The 20,934-nt window shown below is 49.8% G+C and overlaps 3 protein-coding genes across 7 annotated transcripts in view; all 3 read left to right on the top strand.

Moving 5' to 3' along the window:
- Nucleotides 1–3,393, top strand: part of LOC133344875 (alsin-like) — a 40,425-nt gene extending 37,032 nt beyond the window's left edge. For all 3 annotated transcript variants that reach the window (XM_061555159.1, XM_061555156.1, XM_061555158.1), the window contains exon 33: nt 1–3,393. In XM_061555159.1, the coding sequence (XP_061411143.1) occupies nt 1–39 (39 nt within the window). In that variant the 3' untranslated portion in view covers nt 40–3,393.
- Nucleotides 3,394–4,036: 643 nt separating this feature from the next.
- On the top strand, nt 4,037–7,782 carry LOC133344525 (uncharacterized). Its single transcript, XM_061554499.1, has 3 exons — nt 4,037–4,652; nt 5,746–6,917; nt 7,771–7,782. Exons 1-3 carry the CDS (start codon nt 4,565–4,567, stop codon nt 7,780–7,782), a joined length of 1,272 nt encoding a protein of 423 aa, XP_061410483.1. The 5' UTR covers nt 4,037–4,564.
- A 1,469-nt stretch (nt 7,783–9,251) lies between these two features.
- Nucleotides 9,252–20,323, top strand: LOC133344873 (mucin-5AC-like). Of its 3 annotated transcripts, XM_061555154.1 has the most exons (8): nt 9,252–12,273; nt 12,998–13,226; nt 13,630–13,751; nt 13,962–14,111; nt 15,037–15,191; nt 15,834–15,960; nt 17,709–17,897; nt 19,587–20,323. In XM_061555154.1, exons 1-8 carry the CDS (start codon nt 9,429–9,431, stop codon nt 19,604–19,606), a joined length of 3,837 nt encoding a protein of 1,278 aa, XP_061411138.1. In that variant the 5' UTR covers nt 9,252–9,428; the 3' UTR covers nt 19,607–20,323. The 3 variants fall into 3 exon arrangements, 2 of the variants coding, with proteins under 2 accessions (XP_061411138.1, XP_061411139.1); XM_061555155.1 differs by lacking the exon at nt 19,587–20,323 and having other exon boundaries at nt 15,784–15,960; nt 17,709–17,882; XR_009755387.1 differs by lacking the exons at nt 15,037–15,191; nt 15,834–15,960; nt 17,709–17,897; nt 19,587–20,323 and having other exon boundaries at nt 9,252–12,308; nt 13,962–14,093.
- The last annotated feature ends 611 nt before the right edge of the window (nt 20,324–20,934 follow it).

Below are 20,934 nucleotides of genomic sequence, written 5' to 3'. Positions count from 1 at the left end.
GCTTGCTGCTACCAGATCCAGCGAGAGAACTCCCGCTAGGACAGCAGAGGAATGGCTCCACTGGCTGGGAGGAGGGTGACGGTGAGCGCGCCTGCCTCCTCTTCCCTCCATGCTGCTGTCCTCGTGCCGAGTGTACTCGCTCCACCTGGGGGCCGAGATGCCCTTTTTACCCTCGCGCATCCGAGCCGCACCAGCGCAGGGTCCTCTCATCATGGGTTGTTTCTTTCACTGGCTATTTGCCAACGCAAGCCAGAACTATGTCGTGATACACTTGCCTCACAAGACATGAATCTGGCTCGGGGCCGTGCATGGCCAAGGGTGGGGCTAATGAACGTGATCATCGCATCGGACATCAGTCGGTGCACTCAAAGAACACGGCGTGACCAAGTCGTCGTCTGCATACGTCGGTGGCACGGCCTGGCTTTATGCAGTGGAAAAACATGCCGGGCTGCCCGACATGGCCGTAGCGCGGTTTGGATGTGCCAGTGGGAGAGAGGTTACAAGACACCATCCTCGCAAGGTTTCTTGAGGAGAACCCACATCACCAGCTTGAATTGTATTCTCAAAGTGTGCTGTTTCACGAATCGGTATAAAGTTGTTTCCGCGTGCAAGCAAAGCAAAACTGCGCAACCCAATAGTCATGCGTAAGATGGGTTGCGTGGGGAAAAATATCATCATGTTTGACTTTTATAAAGTAAATCAAGTGTGACACTACTGGACTGCGTAATAATAAGAAATAATATCATTGTCGAATAGTATTTGGCAACGTAAGCGTGGCCGTTCCGTGGGCACGCGCTTCAATCTTTTTGCTGTAATCGTTGTTTCCTCGTCGCTCGGTGATGTTTGTCTGATTGTTCCGATGTTTATTTGTCAAGTTCCCTTTTTACCCTTTGGTATGCAGTAGTTGGTCTCTTTGACCAAATCGTTTTTAGAAAAAAAACGTATCTTGGACCAAGCTTGAAACTCTGTAAAGCTGGAACATTGGACGGTCGATCGATCGTGCTTTTTGTAAATTATTCGAGCGGTAAAGATTGTCTTGTTGTTGCACTGTACTCGACCCCAACGTCTGTGCCCCCCTCACTTTCACCAACCCTCATTGACCAGGGTGGTGCTGTATGCTCAAATACCATGACCCACACAAGGTAGGGATGCCTTTATCCAGCAGTGGATAAAAAAAAGAGCGATACTTGAAACAAATCGATAAAAATATCTTAAGTTTGCATTATCCGCATCGAAACGCATATATTAGATTTATGTTCTGCATTATTTTGCATGTAATGACTTAATGTGAACCCTCCAGCCACTAGAGGCCTCTACATTGTTCACAATGTTAAACGTATTGACCCTTGTCAACTCCAACCTGGAAACTCTAAATCATGACAGTTAATTGAGTCTCCGGTGCGGTGTGACTCGCACCACCTCCCTACTTGACAGTTGAATGTTGAGGCAGGGTGTTAGGTGGGCGTGGATTTAACCAGGATGGGGTGCTAGGCTTTTTCTCTCTTCCATAATCACGGCCTCCGCTCAAGATAAACTGTTGGACAGCATACCTGGCTTTAACGAATCGCAGCATGTGCCGAGTGGCCAACCCTCGGATTGGAACGATGGACCGGTCCATTTAATTGAGCAATATGGACGCTTGATCTCACAAAATATTTTGATGTGTCATGTGTTTTTACGAATTTGTTTTTGACTCCCGTGTGATCTCTAATAGGTTCACATCACTCCCACCCCCGGAGGCTCTAGAGCCTACAATTCACTGCAGTGTTAAATTGTGTCGGGTGTTTTTTTAATCGAATCACAATGCTGAAAGATGACAATTATTTGACTCGCCATGTCTGGTATCCTCTTGACAAGTTGCTCAGTGTCATCGTGCACCGTACCGAATGCACATTTTTGTAACATTTGGCCCACACCCGAGAGATTCCTCTTGTCCTGCCTGGGGTTACGTGGGTTCCCAGAGCTCTGAAAAAAGCTTAATTCATGTGCTCTACAACATCTAAAGAGATTTGTGAAAACAGATAATGATTGAATCTATGTTGGTTCCTCCTCCCTTCTCCCCAGCACTGCTGGTCTGGAATTGTAACCAGTGCTATCGTCGTAAATGCGCCGAGAACTATACAATGCCCTTCGCTGTAATCGATTTTGTTACATTCTGATGGGTCTCGGGTTTCTTCCTAGTCCACAAGCAGGTTGGCATACACCAGATGTGATGCAACTCGACATTCAAATGGCTCGTGTAGATATGTGCCTGCGCTGTGCATCCCGTACTATCTGACACTCATTTGAACCTTGGTGAATTGGAACATGAAACCTACATCCAAGTGTGTTTCATTCTCGCCCTCTTGTAACATCATTCTCCATCGACACACCTATTTGATTTACATCAGTGGGGCGATGCAAGTAGAGTATTCTTATTGCAGCACACTTGTTATTATGTATGTTGAACATCTTTCGCGTGGGAAGGACGACACTTGACCATAATGTTTAGGTACTTTTATTCCATTTACAACATATCAAACTCTACTTTGGACGGTGCTGAACACAGACCCTAGGCACATGTCTGTCAACAGGATAAATGGTACCTGGGTCACTGGGGATGAATGGGATTCATGAAACTCGTTTTATTTGTTAATTCTCGCGGGCCATGTATGTGTTGCTTAACGTTCGCTAGTGGTGTAATACGTCGCTCATCCTAAGAACACTCGCATACCTATGTATGTCTAGCGCGTGAATGTATCTCACATGTATGCAAGTTAGATGATTGTGTGCAATGTTTTCACGTATTGTAGTAATTGCAATCCTACTGATTTGTTTTCTTTTGTACTATTGCAGGGAAAAATCATGACTTTGTGTTCTCACAGCCAGGTTATTGTTTTTAACTTATAAACTTCAAACGGCATTATTCTCCTTGTTCATTGATTTCTACTCTGTGTTTGATGTGTATGATCATTTTACGATGCTGGATTTAAGTGACTTTAAACTTAAGTAACTTTACTACTACGATAAGAAATCTAGATGCCTGTGCTGCTATCTCGACATAAAGATTGGTATTGTAATTCCCTTTAAGGAATTGTAAAAAAAAAAAGTTATCTGTATGCTGCCTCAAATTTAAGTACAGTAGAAAATATTTTAAAAGAACTATATCCATACCTTCGTCTATAACCTATAAAGAAAAGGGATCATTGCAAGTCATTACGTGGAGGTTTACATTTGTTTCCACCACTGGTTTGGAATGCAGGGTTATAGTTAAAACTGCTTGAAGTTATGGTTGTCGATTTATCAATGGTTTGATTTGCTAAAACCATTTGAATGTAAAGTTTTTTTTTTCTTCATGGTATCGTAAAATTTCCCTAAAAACACTCGACTCAATAAATCAGTGGGCATTCCTCATCGGCGTTTGACCTTTTCAAGTTTTTTGCGTTATTGTCCGTCTCCTCTGCCGTCCCTGCTCCATTGAGTCATACTTTAGAGTCTTTGGGGATTTACTGTAAAGACGCAGGATCTGGGAGAGGTGTAGGTGGCGCGCACCACCTATGTGAAGAGGTGATGCAGGTAGCACCTACTGCTGCTGCCACACACTGCCCAGTCAATCTCACGAGAACCTTCAAATGTCTTGCAGATCGCCCATCTGCTTGACGACTCTCTCCTCTTCAGTTGCATTTCGCTCACTGAGTTTGGGAATTTTAACACGTCTGCTCGATCCCCCAAACCTTGCCGCCGAAGCGCCGAGTCGAGCGCCGCACTCTGTTAGCGCTAAAACGTTGCATGATATTGTTTTCCAGCTGGTTTTGGTCTTGCGCTTCCACGTATATAAATACATCGTTAAAGTACACGACTGAATGTATGGTTACCGGTAGAATTTTCCCACGAAAACAGTGAACTGGCCTTGGCTTCTGTTCTCACCCGCATGGAATGCCTTGAGTGCTGCCGCGCAGCTCTGGGAAAGCTCCTAATTAGCACCTCGCTGGCAAACAAGCGTTACTTGAACTGGCTCTGCCGCTCGCTTGTCTCAGCCCCGATCCACAGTCGCCTGTGTTTTAACCCAGCATCGCTACATTCCTCATCGAGCGCTCGCATGTCTTCAAATTGCTTCAGTCTGTGCCTTATGTTGTGTGTGTGTGCACGCGCGTTTTAGCCTCTCCTCGGAGGCCACGTGGCGTGCTGCTGTTCTGCGTGGGTGGCTGTTGCATTGGCAGGGGTTTCCGATGAGGTAAGCGCAGGGTAGGAGCCCGAGTTGACGAAGGGGGGCAGCCAAAGTTTCTGAGCACTGCTTCACAATTCTTAACTGTGCAGTGGTGGTGGCGGCGCTCGCCAATTCTGATGCTTCCCCAGCGAAGCGGTCGTTCGCAAACGGCCTCTCTTGGGGATTTGATGAAACCGCTCGCCTGTACTCGGCGCTGGATGCTGACGACGGGAAGCTAGTCGATGTGACGAGGGTTTGTGAAGAAACGTGCTCATCCAAACCGCACCGCGGCACCGTCAACTTTTCACCCGTAAAGGCGCCCGTGCAGCAGTGTGCATCAGCGGCGTGCGGGTGCCGTGAGGTGGTGGTGCCGAAGAGATGGGTGCCCTAGCATGTGCTCTTTTGCTGGCTGCGCTGGTGCCCGTGACGGAGAGCGCGGCGCTGCCTGCAAAATTCTACCTGAAAAGTAAGGACTGGGTGCATTTACAAATCGGGGGTATTGTTTTGCTGTGCAATGGGAACGTTGCATTTGAGCTGCAATATACTTAAATGCATCGCCATTGCCATGAACAATGATCACTTTTTATTATACATATGTGCATGATGCGTTTGTGCCTTGTCAGTTACGACAACGTGTTGTTTAAACTGAAATGTAAAACTTATTTTTTGCAGAACCATTTTGTTACCATTATAATGACATGCTATTGGCATAATGTTGTGAGAAGTTGCGTTTAGAACTCCCATAGCTAACGGTGTATCACCCTGTGACAGAATGAGCCCAGAAGAGAACTTCACAGCATTAAATGGGAAGTCACTTAAATATAATAGACCTCGATCCACACTCGAGACGAACTTTACATGCCCAGAAAATGGGATATTCATTGCATATCAAAGCACAGAGGAAAAACATGCTCTTGTGTTGTAGTTTGTGACCTGGCTGAAACCATCACATTGCTGCACATGAGAAACTCCTTTAATCGTGGGTAGCTGTGCCCATATTTGAACCCTGCTAAGTGCTCTAAAATTGTGATAGCCCCTTGAGTAACTTTGCTCATGATTTTTTATGAGCGAAAGAAAAAAAACGTTAAAGACGAGACAAAGAAATGCGTGCGAGCCGTTGCTCCAGGGAAGGTGCCAAGTGCCTATTGCAAAAATAATAATAATAATAATGCCCTTTACTCATGCAGGAAAGCCTCAGAGTTTCAAAACACTTTCTCAAGAGGGTCCTGCATTGCGACGTTTGGCTGAATCTATTGAGTGTTTAGACATGAACGAGGAAAACGGAAAACCTGTGGAACACTCAAAACTCCACGCAGACATTTTCACGAATCCAAAACAGGGAGAAGATGACTACCTGCTTGCGGTCTTCCTTGCAATGTGGATGCGGTGTGCCCGTGTGGACTAGTTCTAGCTTTCTAACCTGGATAGACCCCGGATAAAATTAATCACTGTTTGCAAGACCAGAGAAACTCGTCTTGCTAGAGGACAATGATACTTACGCATGAAGTTTCCTCGTCAAAATAGCCGTCCGGATGTGTCTCTCTGTGTGCGTGCGGCAGGGCGCGTGGCCGGCGTCTTTCACTACGACCAGGGCCGCCGTTACTCTCTGAGCTTCCCCGAGGCACGGCACGCGTGCGCCGAGGTGTTTGGGGCAGAGCTGGCGTCTCACCAGCAGCTGGCGACCGCCCTGCGCGCCGGCATGGAGGACTGCCGCGCCGGTTGGCTGGCATCGCGCGAGGTGGCCTACCCGAGGATCCATGCCACGTGGCGCTGCGGGCAGCACCGCACCGGAATCATCTCGTACGGCGTGCGCAACGCGAGCACCGAGAGGTGGGACGCGTTCTGCTACGGCTTTGGCGACGGCGGTGGCGGTGACGACGACGACGAGGTGGCCGTCGCATCGACCGCCACGACAGGGCTCGCGTCGACAGCTAAAACCGTCAGCGACGTGAGCTCGCGGCCAGACAACGTGCCGGCCAGGAGCTCTCCGGCGTCAATAGTTATATCACGAGGGGCGGAACGACCTACGGCGAAGACGAGATCGTCCCTTGTGACAGAAACATTGCTCGGGACAGGATCTTTTGTGGAAACGCAAGCGTTGCAAGAGAAAGGACCATCACTGAATGTTGGGCCATCGCCAGTGGCAGGACCGTCACCGGGGAAAGGAATGGCATCTTCACCATCACGAGAAGCAGAACCATCTCCAGAAGTGGAGACTTCTACAGAGGCAGGGCCGTCACTGCAGATGACAATGCCGTTGTCGACAAGATCACCGGAGGCAGAATCGTTACTGGAGACAAGACCGTCACCAAGGGCAGGACCATCACCGGGATTATCACTGGGACCATCATGGGAGACAGAACCATCGCTTGTGACAGAACCACTACTATTGGCAGAACCATCACTGTTGACAGAAACATCGATTATGACAAAATCATTGCCTGTAATAGACCCTTCAATCTTGACAGAATTCTCATTTGTGACAGAACCAATGCTAGAGACACAACCATCAGTGCTGACAGAACCATCACTATTGGCAGAACCATCGCTAGTGACAGAACCATCGCTATTGACAGAACCTTCAATCGTGACAGAACCATCACTAGTGACAGAATCATCGCTATTGACAGAACCTTCAATCGTGACAGAACCATCACTAGTGACAGAACCATCACTAGTGACAGAACCATCACTATTGACAGAACCTTCAATCGTGACAGGACCATCACTAGTGACAGAACCATCGCTATTGACAGAACCTTCAATCGTGACAGAACCATCACTAGTGACAGAACCATCACTATTGACAGAACCTTCAATCGTGACAGAACCATCACTATTGACAGAACCTTCAATCGTGACAGGACCATCACTAGTGACAGAACCATCACTATTGACAGAACCTTCAATCGTGACAGAACCATCACTAGTGACAGAACCATCACTATTGACAGAACCTTCAATCGTGACAGAACCATCACTATTGACAGAACCTTCACTATTGACAGAACCTTCAATCGTGACAGAACCATCGCTAGTGACAGAACCATCGCTAGTGACAGAACCATCACTATTGACAGAACCATCGCTAGTGACAGAACCATCAATCGTGACAGAACCATCACTAGTGACAGAACCATCACTAGTGACAGAACCATCAATCGTGACAGAACCATCACTAGTGACAGAACCATCACTAGTGACAGAACCATCAATCGTGACAGAACCATCACTAGTGACAGAACCATCACTAGTGACAGAACCATCACTATTGACAGAACCTTCAATCGTGACAGAACCATCACTAGTGACAGAACCATCACTAGTGACAGAACCATCGCTAGTGACAGAACCATCACTAGTGACAGAACCATCACTATTGACAGAACCTTCAATCGTGACAGAACCATCACTAGTGACAGAACCATCACTAGTGACAGAACCATCGCCAGTGACAGAACCATCACTATTGACAGAACCTTCAATCGTGACAGAACCATCGCTCGTGACAGAACCATCACTAGTGACAGAACCATCGCTAGTGACAGAACCTTCACTATTGACAGAACCTTCAATCGTGACAGAACCATCGCTAGTGACAGAACCATCACTATTGACAGGACCATCGCTATTGACAGAACCATCGCTAGTGACAGAACCATCACTATTGACAGAACCATCACTAGTGACAGAACCATCACTAGTGACAGAACCATCACTATTGACAGAACCATCGCTATTGACAGAACCATCGCTAGTGACAGAACCATCACTATTGACAGAACCATCGCTATTGACAGAACCATCGCTAGTGACAGAACCATCACTATTGACAGGACCATCGCTATTGACAGAACCATCGCTAGTGACAGAACCATCACTATTGACAGAACCATCACTAGTGACAGAACCATCACTAGTGACAGAACCATCACTATTGACAGAACCATCGCTATTGACAGAACCATCGCTAGTGACAGAACCATCACTATTGACAGAACCATCGCTATTGACAGAACCATCGCTAGTGACAGAACCATCACTATTGACAGAACCATCACTAGTGACAGAACCATCACTAGTGACAGAACCATCACTATTGACAGAACCATCACTAGTGACAGAACCATCACTAGTGACAGAACCATCACTAGTGACAGAACCATCACTATTGGCAGAACCATCGCTATTGACAGAACCATCACTAGTGACAGAACCATCACTAGTGACAGAACCATCACTATTGACAGAACCATCGCTATTGACAGAACCATCACTATTGGCAGAACCATCGCTAGTGACAGAACCATCACTAGTGACAGAACCATCACTAGTGACAGAACCATCGCTATTGACAGAACCATCGCTATTGACAGAACCATCACTAGTGACAGAACCATCACTAGTGACAGAACCATCACTAGTGACAGAACCATCGCTAGTGACAGAACCATCACTATTGACAGGACCATCGCTAGTGACAGAACCATCACTATTGACAGAACCATCGCTATTGACAGAACCATCACTAGTGACAGAACCATCACTAGTGACAGAACCATCACTAGTGACAGAACCATCACTAGTGACAGAACCATCGCTATTGACAGAACCATCACTATTGACAGAACCATCACTATTGACAGGACCATCACTAGTGACAGAACCATCGCTATTGACAGAACCATCACTAGTGACAGAACCATCACTAGTGACAGAACCATCACTAGTGACAGAACCATCGCTAGTGACAGAACCATCACTATTGACAGGACCATCGCTAGTGACAGAACCATCACTAGTGACAGAACCATCACTAGTGACAGAACCATCACTAGTGACAGAACCATCGCTAGTGACAGAACCATCGCTATTGACAGAACCATCACTAGTGACAGAACCATCACTAGTGACAGAACCATCACTAGTGACAGAACCATCGCTAGTGACAGAACCATCGCTATTGACAGAATCATCGCTAGTGACAGAACCATCACTAGTGACAAAACCATCACTATTGACAGAACCATCACTATTGACAGAACCATCGCTAGTGACAGAACCATCACTATTGACAGAACCATCGCTATTGACAGAATCATCGCTAGTGACAGAACCATCACTAGTGACAGAACCATCACTATTGACAGAACCATCACTATTGACAGAACCATCAGTGCTGACAGAACCATCGCTTGTGACAGAACCATTGCTGGAGACAGTAACGTTCCTGCCCCGAGTGATGGTTCTGCCTCCAGGCATTGTGCCACAGCCTAAGGATGACATCCCCTACACTTCGCCCATGTTCGCGGGAGCTGAGCAAGTGATCGCAGAGTCACTGCCACCGGCCCTCACTGCGGTTGATCCGCAGCCCCGATTCGATGTCAATTCCAGTAGGCCTGAGACGTTTGCCAATCGCAAACCATCAGCGGCAACGACTGAGCCGCTCGGCCCAGAGAGCCCTGCCACCAGCGTGCAGGCCCCGGCCCAATTCTCACGGGATCTGTCCGTGACCGGTGACTCAGATTTACGCGCGTTCACTGCACCGGGAGATGCTCGGGAGGAAGCGAGATTGTTCTTGAGTGGCGACGAGCAGGGCCGCAGTAATTCCGTCCCGATCGTCGACCGAACCTCGACGACCTCGGAAACGTCAGCGCAGCGATCGCACAATCCGCCCGGACCTCCGCACCCGACGCGAGGTCAGAGCTCGAGGGTCGTGCACGCTTCTCAGTGCTGCGCCACAACTGGGGCCACGAGTGAAAGTTCTTCAGTCACAATGGTAGCCTCTCCAGATCCTGATGGGCAAAGTGGAGCTGCTGCTGCTGCTGCTGGTATTCCCCTTGCTCGAAAATTAGAGGATGTATGGGGTCAAGAAATGCCTGATCCCGAAACCACTACGGTCCCGGTGCCCACAACTAACAAATTGAATGACATCTACAAAGTACCGCCCACGTCACCCTTTTCTGCATCGCACGCAGATTTGCAAGCGGCGCGGGATGTCGTGGCCACTGAGCAGAGGGGGAGGCCCTCGGTGCCATCGTTTACCAGTGGAGACGCGGCGCCTCTCGCGCAGCCTTCGTCGGCTGAGCATCGCGGTGCAGCTGCTGCTGCCAATACAAAGAGGGAGGAGACGTCACATATCCTATGGGGAACCGCTCGCGAAATCACACGAGCAGCTGCCAGCGATTACGAAAAGCTGCGCTTGTCTTTTTTGGACGCTGTCAAAACGAACGAGGTCGGAGTGGCACGCGAGGCCGCCACGCCGTCACGGACAGCGGCGCCGGTTCAGGTCAAACACCCAGGAGGGCCCGGAGGAAGAGCCTCGATTGACGAGGTCACGCACGCACACGGCGAGGTTCATTTGACAGCGGGTGTCGTCGAGTCCCGCCTTGGGCTAAGTGATGGAGCAAAGATTTTACAAGTAGCAGATGATTCTAAGCCTACGCAGTCAGTTCAGTTGTTAATTACCTCTCATGGCCATGAGCATTTAACATCTAGCCGTCAGTCTGGGGCTAATGATCGTTTGTTGGGTAATGTTTTGGAAGACAACACAACCCAACAAAGGTCACTTCAAGCACACCCCACTGTGCCTGCTCGTGTCACGGGAGGTCATTTGATGTCTGCTTTGTTCAGGCCTGGGATGCTCGCGTGGCAGGACGTCAGAAGTGGCACAGCGCCCCGCAGTACTGTACCTTCGTCTGAGCCCACAGCCTCTCGGCTGTCTGTCATCGACAGCCACGGCAACATTTCCAAAACATTTGCGCCGGCGCCGACGACGCTGCCGTGGGCGGGTCGCCACGCGACCCCACAAACAGCGGCGCAAGAAAAACCACAGCCGACTGACAGCAGTGAGACCGTGTCGACCCCGAACACCCGTGCACAAACACCGTGTCCAACGGTAACGCCGTCCGCGCGAGCAAAGGACGGCGAGGTGCCACAGTTTGCGCAGAAACACGCTGACGATGAAACGTCTCTCGGAGCGGCATCGCTGAGTGCGCGCACCGCGGCCGCACGTTTACGCGTGTGGCCGCCCCCTCGTCCCACGCAGCAGGCGAGCTCGCGTCTCATAACAACAACAACAACAGCTGCTGCTGCTGCTGCTGCTCCCGCGCGGGCGGATGAGGCAACTCGACTCGAGACCGGCGGCCCTCGGGGCAACGTGAATTATTCAGGCGGATCGAAAGTTTGGGCTGCGCCAAGGCACGACGCGACGGCTCGCGTTTCGCTCGGCTCCGTCCCGCAGGTGCAGGCACAAGCGGTCACGACGAATGAACACGACAGCGTCGTGACCCCGACATTGGCGGCACTGACACCCGGCCTAACAGCTTCGGCCGGTCCCGCTCATGGTGGAGCATCGCAGACCACACTCCACCCGATTGCAGGCGCAATAGAAAACAGTAGTTCTGATGTTATGGACCGCATGGACAGTTCGATCGGTGTTACTACACCTGGGCTGCTCACAGGGTCTCTCGCTACACGCATGGAGGAAAGTGTTTTCCATGAGCGATCTGAAAGACCAGAAAACCCTCAGGATACTACTCAACCACGTCTCTCTGAGCAGCATTTAAACACACAGCCTCCAGATATGCCTGAATTGCGGACACCAATTGCGGGGTCACAGGAAACGCCAGAATTCACCTCCAAACCCACTCTACATTTACAGCCGCATTTGAATCGAGCGGTGAGCACCAGTCTCCCAAGAACTCGCACCAAACTTGACCTAATCGCCGCTTCCACGGAAGAAATTCACGCCGCGTCCCACGGGAAGCCGCCTGTGACGAGCCCGTCCGGCCCGATCGCAGGAGAACTCGGCACCACCGCTCGACAAAGCGCGACTGCGCTCACGAGCCGCCGCCCGCACGGCACGCGGCACGCCGCTGTCGTCTCGCGCCCAACAACGGACGCCGAGAAATTAGTTTCAAGCACATCTGGAGCGGAGCTCCGCTGGGAGTCTGGCACTAATCTCGGAGGTGACACGCAGACCCCCGCCTTGCCGGCGCCGACGGACTCGTCCCGGGGGCATCCAGAGCCTCCGCTGGGCAGCACCGCGGAGCCACCGCCTGACGGTTCCGAGCCACTCCCCGTCGGTATAACGCGACCGGCGGGGGCTCGTGTGCGCATTGTGAGGTTTTCGGGGGGGGGGGGGGGGGGGAGCTGGCACAATTGTTTTCATTCTCACGAAATGGCAGAAGAGCTGGCAATACTGGACGCTATAAATTATATAATGCTGACAGTATCACAATTACGCATTGTAATATAACGGGGGTGGAGTGGTGGCGTAGTGCTTCCCACACTGTCCTCTTAGCCCGGCGTCCTCAGTTCTATTCTGGGCTATAACATCAGCAGGCGGGTGATATCTCAACCGGTCCTGGGCCAACCTTCCTTCACCAACTCGCACTGCTGATCAGGGTGAAGTATGGTCAAACAATCACCTTGTCCACATCGGCGTGAGTAGAGGCTTTCATCTAGCAGTGGATTGACAAAGGGCTGTGAAAAAAAGTGACGCGTAATAACGCGCAACGGCAGGTTATGACAAAACCAATATTTACTCTTTACTCGCTAAGCTCTTAAGCCTTGTTTGACTTCACAGGTTTTTTTTTTCCTGTGATGCTTTAATTCTGGCTGACCTTGCAAAGTTTCAACTAAAGAATGACGCCTTCTCGAGAGGGCCGCACAACGTGACCTGTGCACGTGTTACATGCGAAACGTGAACCCGGCTTGAACTGAAAAATCAGCGTGTCTCAGCCGCGGTAATTAATTTCCCAAATTTGATGCAACGAATATTATTTTACGGTGGCCGTGTCTCGGTAGACACATGTGGTGGCGTGCTGGCCTGGACGCGGGCCGGCGAGATCCGCAGTCCGGGGTTTCCGCGCGCCTACCCGAGCGGCGCCGACTGCACGTGGGAGGTGCGGGCGCCGCCGGAGTTCACGCTGCGCTTGGCCGTGCAGGCGTTGGGTCTGGAGGAGCGGCGCCACTGCGACTACGACTCGCTCAGCGTTTACGACGGCACGGGGGCCGGCAGGAGGCTCCTTGGGAGGTACTCGCCACCCACCGACTTGCCGCTTACTGGCGGTGCAGTGCACGAGCGTGTGTGCGTCTTTTGGAGTGATGCTTACGGCAACGAGTGGAGGGGCCGGGTGGCTAAAATGCAGCGAGTTGGTACAGTCGGGAGCACAGGTGGCACGTCTGCAAGTTGTCCTGGACAGTCAACCCATGGCACTTGTCTGTCCCATGACCTGTCAGCCTTCGACACTTCACGTGACGACCTCTAATCTATTTCGAGCCTGGCACAAGCGCTGTGGAGACGTCACGGAATAATGGCCTCGGCTCTCGTTGCTGGCTCTAATTTGCTTTGTGTCTCTTTGTGTCTCTTTGTGTCTCTTCGTGTCTCTTCGTGTTTCTTTGTGTCTCGTTGTGTCTCTTTGTGTCTCTGGCTCCAGGTTCTGCGGCTTCAAGCTGCCACTCCCGCTGCACAGCTCGGGGAACTCTCTGACCCTCGTGCTCAAGTCAGACGCCTCCGTGGAGCACGAGGGCTTCTCGGCCAAGCTCACCCTCGTGAAACGTACGCGAGGGACGACGCCGATGGCGGTGGTGGTGCCGCCACCTCCGCCGCTCCGTGGGGCGCGGGGTGAAGGAGGGGAGGCCGGGGCGGGGGGGGGGCAGCATCGGCGGCGGCGTTTGACGGCCGTAAATAATGCATGCAACGGGCACAGCGCGCGGTCGAGCGGCGCGCGGCGGCGCGTGATGCGGTGGTGTCGCGTTGCCATCTCAGGGCCGAGGCCGGCCGTGCTGGAGTCGTGTGCCGCGCTCAGGGAGGCCGGCGTGCTGCTGTCCGGGAGGTACACCGTGGACCCGGACGGGCCCAGGGGCAAGGCGGCCCCGTTCGAGGTGTTCTGTGACATGACCTCCGACCCCGCTTCAGGTGCCCGTGCTCGACTGTGGGCAGCCGTGGGCAGAGTGTATGCTTCAGCCCAGACAGATGCCCGCTGCCACCACACAAATACATTTTAATTATGAGCAGATAGGCTGTAAGGATACATCAATTGAGCGACTTTAATCAATCTCTTACGCTCACTATGCACGCATCGATTAATGATTGTGAGAATTATTTGTTGAGAATTTATACAAAACATAGGAAAAATAATACGGTAATGCTCCATTCAGCTTAATCGAGGGAACAAAATTATACAAACGAAGCACAAAAACTAGAGAAAAAATGCGAAACTAAATATTCGAAGCAAGACCAGGGGGTCGGCAAGCTGCAGCTCCGCAGCTGCATGCCTCGTCACGTTCTTTATCAAGAACCACCGTCTTGTATTCACAAGCATTTTCTACTGAATTCGAATTTTTTAAATCTTATTGTTATTTTGGTTGCTGACCCCTAAGCGAGACAAAAAAAAAACCAATCATCAATTCTTGAGTTGATTTTAAGACTCTGAATTGTGACAATGCATCAGTTTGCTGGAGGGGGTTATTCTTTCCATGCCTCCCTGAATCAGATTCCCTTTTTACAGGGTTCATAGAAACCTCACAGAATACTTCACACGCATGTTCCGCTTCAAAATTTACAGCGTCAACTATTTATCAGCACTCGGCCCGTGTGCTGTAGCGTCAAATGGTCTGAAGCGCAACACCACTTTGCTCCACCACTCCACTAAGCCGGTGTCACGTCGCCTGCTGTTTAAACGCTGACTCTACCCGCTCAGTAATAATAAATATAATCATTGGTGCATTTAAACGCCTGTGTCGGGTGGAGGAGGGGTTCACGACACGTAATTAATCGTATCATTACGTAGATTAACCCAATACTCAAATCTCGGATCCCCCATTGCCTGTGCGTCCACCAGGGGTCACAGAGGTCGGCCACGATAGTGAGGCGCGCATGCGCGTGTCCCCGTGCGAGGAGGCCGGCTGCTACCGGCGCGACGTTCGCTACGACGCCAAGTTCCACCAAATCCGAGCACTCGTCGCCGTCTCCAGCGACTGCGAGCAGCACGTCAAGGTGACCGCGCCAATAATTCGTCGTCATTATTGTGCCAGCGCCAGACACGAGACATCTGCTATCGAATGTTCGCACCTCTATTTTCCATATTTTTATTTGGCGAATACTTTTACGCGTGACTTTCATACAGTTGGAGCACAAGCTACACAAAAAATATATATAATTCAATAAACGCATATGTATGTCGGTGTTATATGCGAATGTTCGTCAGCACACTTAGGTAGCCACAGAGCCATGTGACAGCATCCGCCCCCAGCACGTGCAGGACAACGAGTCCGCCCAGCACGCTATGACCCACTTCACAGACAGAGACAATGTGTTGCACGCTCTCTTGCTCCCCGCATTCATGCAGCGGGCTGTCACATATTACGCACCATAAACAGCATAGCTTTCTTCGCACGGCTGCCTTCCTTGTCAATCGTTGACGGCGGATATGCCGTATGCGACTGGACAGCCGTGGAATTGGCTCTCCTAGTATTGACCTCAATTTTAACTTGAGTTTGGTCTTCCTGGTTGCACGTTCCCGCTCATTGGTGCTCGTACGCCGCACACACACACATGCACGCGCGTCGTCGTCGTCGTATCGATCCAGCAATGTGCGGAGCGGCCGAGGATGAGCGAAACCTTCTCGCTCCGTCGCAGCTCCACTGTCGCCACATCCGCTTCCTGGGGGCCGGCTGGGGATGGTGGGTGTCGTGGGACGGACGGAGGATGTTCCACTGGGGAGGGGCCGAGCCGGGCAGCGGGAAGTGTGCGTGCGGCATGACCGGTGAGACGCAGCGTCAGACGCACAGACTCGACGCGTGCGTCAATAACACTGCCCTGATGATGATGATTATGAGTTCGTATGGTCAATGAAGAGCCACTATTTGAGAATGATCTCTAAGGAATTTAGCCATTCAGTTGGTTTGTCTGCAAAAACCCACGGCCTTCAATTTTATATTTAGTGTCAAGTTATGTGGTCAATGTATTGGAGTTTGTAGATGCAGTCACACACAGGAGATCGAGTCTTATTCTCCACTTGCGCATTCGGTATCCGCATCTTCCGTGATTTGTGTTTCCTAAAAGGAAAAAAGTTGGGCTTGGATGATGGTCAAGAATAATAACGGAGTGGCAGCCATATAGAATGGAACGCGTCCAAGGGGATGTCCATCTCGGAGATGGATAAATGAAATCAGTTAATTTGTAGCTGCTGAATATATTGTTGCATCGCAGGGTTGTGAGAGGTGTTTGCAGTTTGGTGAGGTCTTCATACATCAGTGGATTGAGCATGCCTGATGGTGAACAAAAATATAATGGCCGACGTGTCGGGCAATAGGCCTCTTTCGTAGCACGTAAACAGAGAGATAACCACAATGCGACTTTGGCCATGCAACCCAAACAATGGATCACCGGAGTCATAGCTCCTTCAAATGGAGGAATAGCAACACTGCACGAACTTTCTCCTGAAGCCCACTCGTGGCTAGCAGATCTCAATGTTGGCATTGAGCCCCTGAAGATGTTGCCATCATATTCAAGAATATAATCGAGAGGTCAAAGAGAGTGAGTAATAGTTGGAGACTCTGATATACACCACAGGGTGCTGAGATAAATACACTTTAAATATTGTGTCCAGATGAGCAGTCTTACATGAAGAAAATACATTGAGTGACAGAAAAACCGTGCAAAAGTCAAACACATATGCATTAACACACTTCTATTCAAAGTAAAATTCCCAAAAGTTGCTGACATTGTACCCAGGGTTGACGGGGGGGGGGGGGAGGAGGGTGGATTAATGTAGGGACACCAGCGGTGTTAGAGGTTAGCGTTCTTTGCTATGAACCTGGCTACCCGGGTTTGATTCCAGCTCTCGGCCAACACCAGTGACGTTTATCGGAACCGGTTCTGTGCTTCCCCTAGGTCGACTTAGTCTCTAACAATTACCTGGTGTGGTGTGTAAACATCGCCACTCGGGATACAAAGGCAGCAGAGCGTGGTGCTGGCCATCCACTCCTTTGTGCGCCATGCCGGCCTTCATAGGTGCTAACAGCACTTGCCCCAGATGCCTGTTAAGGACATACGGGGGTTCTTGGTCTTCGTTTGTCAATCTACATCAGGGGCTGCCTCTTGGTTTGTGTGGTCTGAAGGCAATCGGCTTATCTCAGTTCAGCTCAATGTTTTGTCAATTAATCCATCGTTTCTCCGCGGACACTTTAGTGTGCACCGGTGCGGAACAGGGCCAGAGACATCGCCAGTCGTGCGTGATTGTTATTGTTTCTGCCGACGCGTCGACATGCCCTCATTAGCGAACTTATTTTACCTGCAAATAAAATCAACTCGGATGAGTCCGGCGCATTAATATGGGACCCCCTATACAAAAAAAGAACACCTGCGTTTTCAACTAAGAGAGACGACTTGATAACCCCTTGAACCTCAACCTTGAGCACTGTTGGCTCCGCACGGTGAGAAAGAAGTCCAACATGCATGCATGCAAAAGTAACAGTGAACGTTGACCAACGTCTGCTGCCGCTGCTGCAGACTCTTGCTATGCCCCCGGCAAGCCGTGCAACTGCGACGCCAACGACCACATCTGGCGTGGGGACGAGGGCCTGCTGACGTCGCGGGCAGCGCTGCCGCTGCGCGCCCTTCACCTGGGGGACACGCGCGACGCGCCGCTCGAGATGGCCTACCACACCATTGGGAAGCTGCGGTGCCGCGGCAGGGCCGGTAACGACCTCACGGGCACCGCCGCAGCGATGCTTGGGGAGAACGGCGCGACACAAATGCCATCTTAATGGATATTTGTTTATATTTATGTAAAACTGAACACGTGTGGAGTTAACTCCTTGATTATCCCGTGGGCCGGATTGTCTGCCACGGTGAAACGGTTAGCACGCTGGACTTGCAATCCGAGGTCGTCGGTTGAATTTGATCTTCCGGCGATACGGCAGGTTGAAGTGATGGGGGCAAGTTTCTTTAATCTCCCCCAAATTCTACTTTACCCAGCAGCTATGACTGGATTGAACGCAGTCGGACGGCGGATACCCACCAGAGGCTTTCACTCCGACGACGTCACTGAATTTACGTTTTGATAAAGTGTATTAGGAATAATGTCACGGTGATGTAACACCACGGCGCTATAATTCCGCGATTGGCAGCACATGTTTACGTATTGTTCTTATTAACACAACGCACAACTGCTGCGAATTAAACCACCCAGAGGTTGTATCTACAAGACCTGTCTGATGTGTTATTGTTGTCATCTACCTTAAGCCCAATGAATGTTTAGTGAGGCAAACTAGAAACGTCTACAACTCTGTTGAAATATTATTTACTTTGTGTTCCATCATTTATCTTGGTGGATTTGAATGTGGATGGTGTCATTTGTCTGGCTAGGATGCATTGATTGCCTCTCCGAGGCTTAGTTGTTTACACTGAGCTCGTGAGAATTCCTAGAATTGTCACCAATAATAATAACACGACCACTGTTATATACCGGAAGATTAATACCCAAACGCTAACCTTTGAAGACTTATTCATATTCTATGGTTCTTTTGGTAAAGTCACGTAGATAGAAAAAATAATAACAATCAAATAATGAAAAAAAAGTGTTTCTGATGACAACCACTTGTGTTGCGATCGAAACGTCGTGATATTTTATTTTTTATTCACTTTATTTTCATTTTTTTTCTATCTACATGACTACCGAAAGAACCATAGCATATGAATTCCTGCAGTCACGAAAGTTTTAACATTTAATTGTCATGTGGCAAAGACAGTACAGTACTCCAGCAAAGACAGTACAGTACTGCAGGAAACGAATTGTGTGAACAACTCAAGTTGGGAGCATTGGTCTGGGGTGTGCGCTCTCTCTTGGCGTGGGACGCAAGCGTGAGTTGGTTGTGAGGGCTTGTCGTGGTTTTGTGTTGCACTGCCACTGAGCGTGCCCTCCCCAGAGGCACTGTTAGTGGTTTTATTTGGCACTGCAATGCTGTTAACTAACGTTAACATTTTTATTTTATTTTAACAGGTAAGGCCCACTGAGATGTATACTGTAGCTCGTTTTTCAGAAGCGACCTGGCTGCCACAAATGATAGCTCAATGAAGTGGCTTATCAAGTGGAAATGTATAGCAGCCAAATACTCTGACTAGAGGACCCCGAGAAAAATGACCTGCAAACTCCAAATATACAGGCGTCATTGTCGGGATCGAATCCACGACCTGTATACTGGGCGAGGTGTAGTTAACATCTCACCACCGTGGCGCCCCTGTTCATTTGAACGACCTGAAATGTGTTCTGGTGAAGCTAGCAATGGTCTACGTATGTAATGGGTGATATCGAAGAAGACGTTGGAAAGAATAATTCCGTTTGCGCATTCTGTTTTTTTTTTTCCCCATTTTGTGTTATTTTTCCAGATCCTGACGGGGGCCTGTAGACTCGCCAGCTGTCTGCACAAGTGGACGTTGACAAGTGACGTGGTGTCACGCACGCATTCCGAATACAATAGACTGTCAGTGCAAGGACTGTTAGCGAGCACAAGGGGCCAGCACCACGCCTGGCTGCCTTTGTTTCTCCAGGTGCTGCTGCCGGACCTCGCTGCACGCGGTTACAATTTTGGGCTGAGTCAACCTAGAGTCATGACGTAGCAGTTGTTGCCGGTGTTGTACATAACAAGGATTTAAACTTGGGTAGTCAGGATTGCGCGGCATGGACCAATATGACCCCATTCCCCACGCAAGTTGAACACACGGACACACACAACACACGGACACACACAACACACGGACACACACAACACACGCGTGTCTCTAGCTCCACCGTCAGTGGCTTTTACTGCAACGAGTGCAATGCAAATAACATTCAGTATTGGGAAACCGTCATTCAAATGCACGTAATAAATCATGACACAAATATGCTGAAAGGGGAAAATACACAAACCCTGCATTGAACTAACGCAAGAAAATGATCAGCTGTTTTGTTCATTTCCTAACAGTGTCATTTATTTTTTAAGCTTGTACCCCCCTCCAACCAAAAAAAGACATGAGCCGATATTTATTTGTCTTGTGCAGTTTTATTCAGAGAGTTTTTATGCACCACTTTACTTCCAGTGGTTTTTGTTGTTGTGTAACTGCGACCAATAAACAGATTAAAATAAAAATATTGTGTTCGCAACTCGTCAACGCTACGAAAGGAATAGCCGAGTCGGCGCTGGTATTCGGACGATCGTGAGCGGCGGAGCCGGATTCACGCGGCGGCTTTACGGGCTGCAACATGAGGCCTCAGATTGTGAAGGACCCCCCCCCTTCCCGAAAACATTTGTAAATGCATTGCTTTATAACAGTTGACACGCAATAATGTAGCACTATGATGTAATCCCTACAGTGTCATTTCTTAATTAAAGCCGTAGTGTCACCGCGTGTACTACTACCGATTACGTGCGGAAAATGAAAATAGCTTTGATCGTAATTTTTGTCCTTAGATTTAGATTTTCGAATCGTACATCACGTTTGAAAAAAAAAAACGCTCCGGAAATAACCAAATTGAATAACAACGGGAATGATTGGCATCAGCCACGGGCGGCAGTGGTGGTGGTTAGTGGTGGTGAAACAGCAGAGGGAATAAACTGAATGTACAAAGAGGGGGTCCCAAAGACTACAACTGCCTAGGGGCCCCCCTTTAAGCTCAATCCATCCCTGAGCGTGACGAGAGCGACTTGCTTGACCAATGGTTGCGCGAACGCCTTTGAAATTCCTGAATTCTCAC

This window comes from Lethenteron reissneri, chromosome 20, assembly GCF_015708825.2.
Source record: "Lethenteron reissneri isolate LAM-NWPU_2019-01 chromosome 20, ASM1570882v1, whole genome shotgun sequence".
NCBI lineage: Eukaryota > Metazoa > Chordata > Hyperoartia > Petromyzontiformes > Petromyzontidae > Lethenteron > Lethenteron reissneri.
The sequence above is the reverse complement of the archived record's forward strand: the minus strand, read 5'-3'. Positions and strand labels throughout refer to the sequence as shown.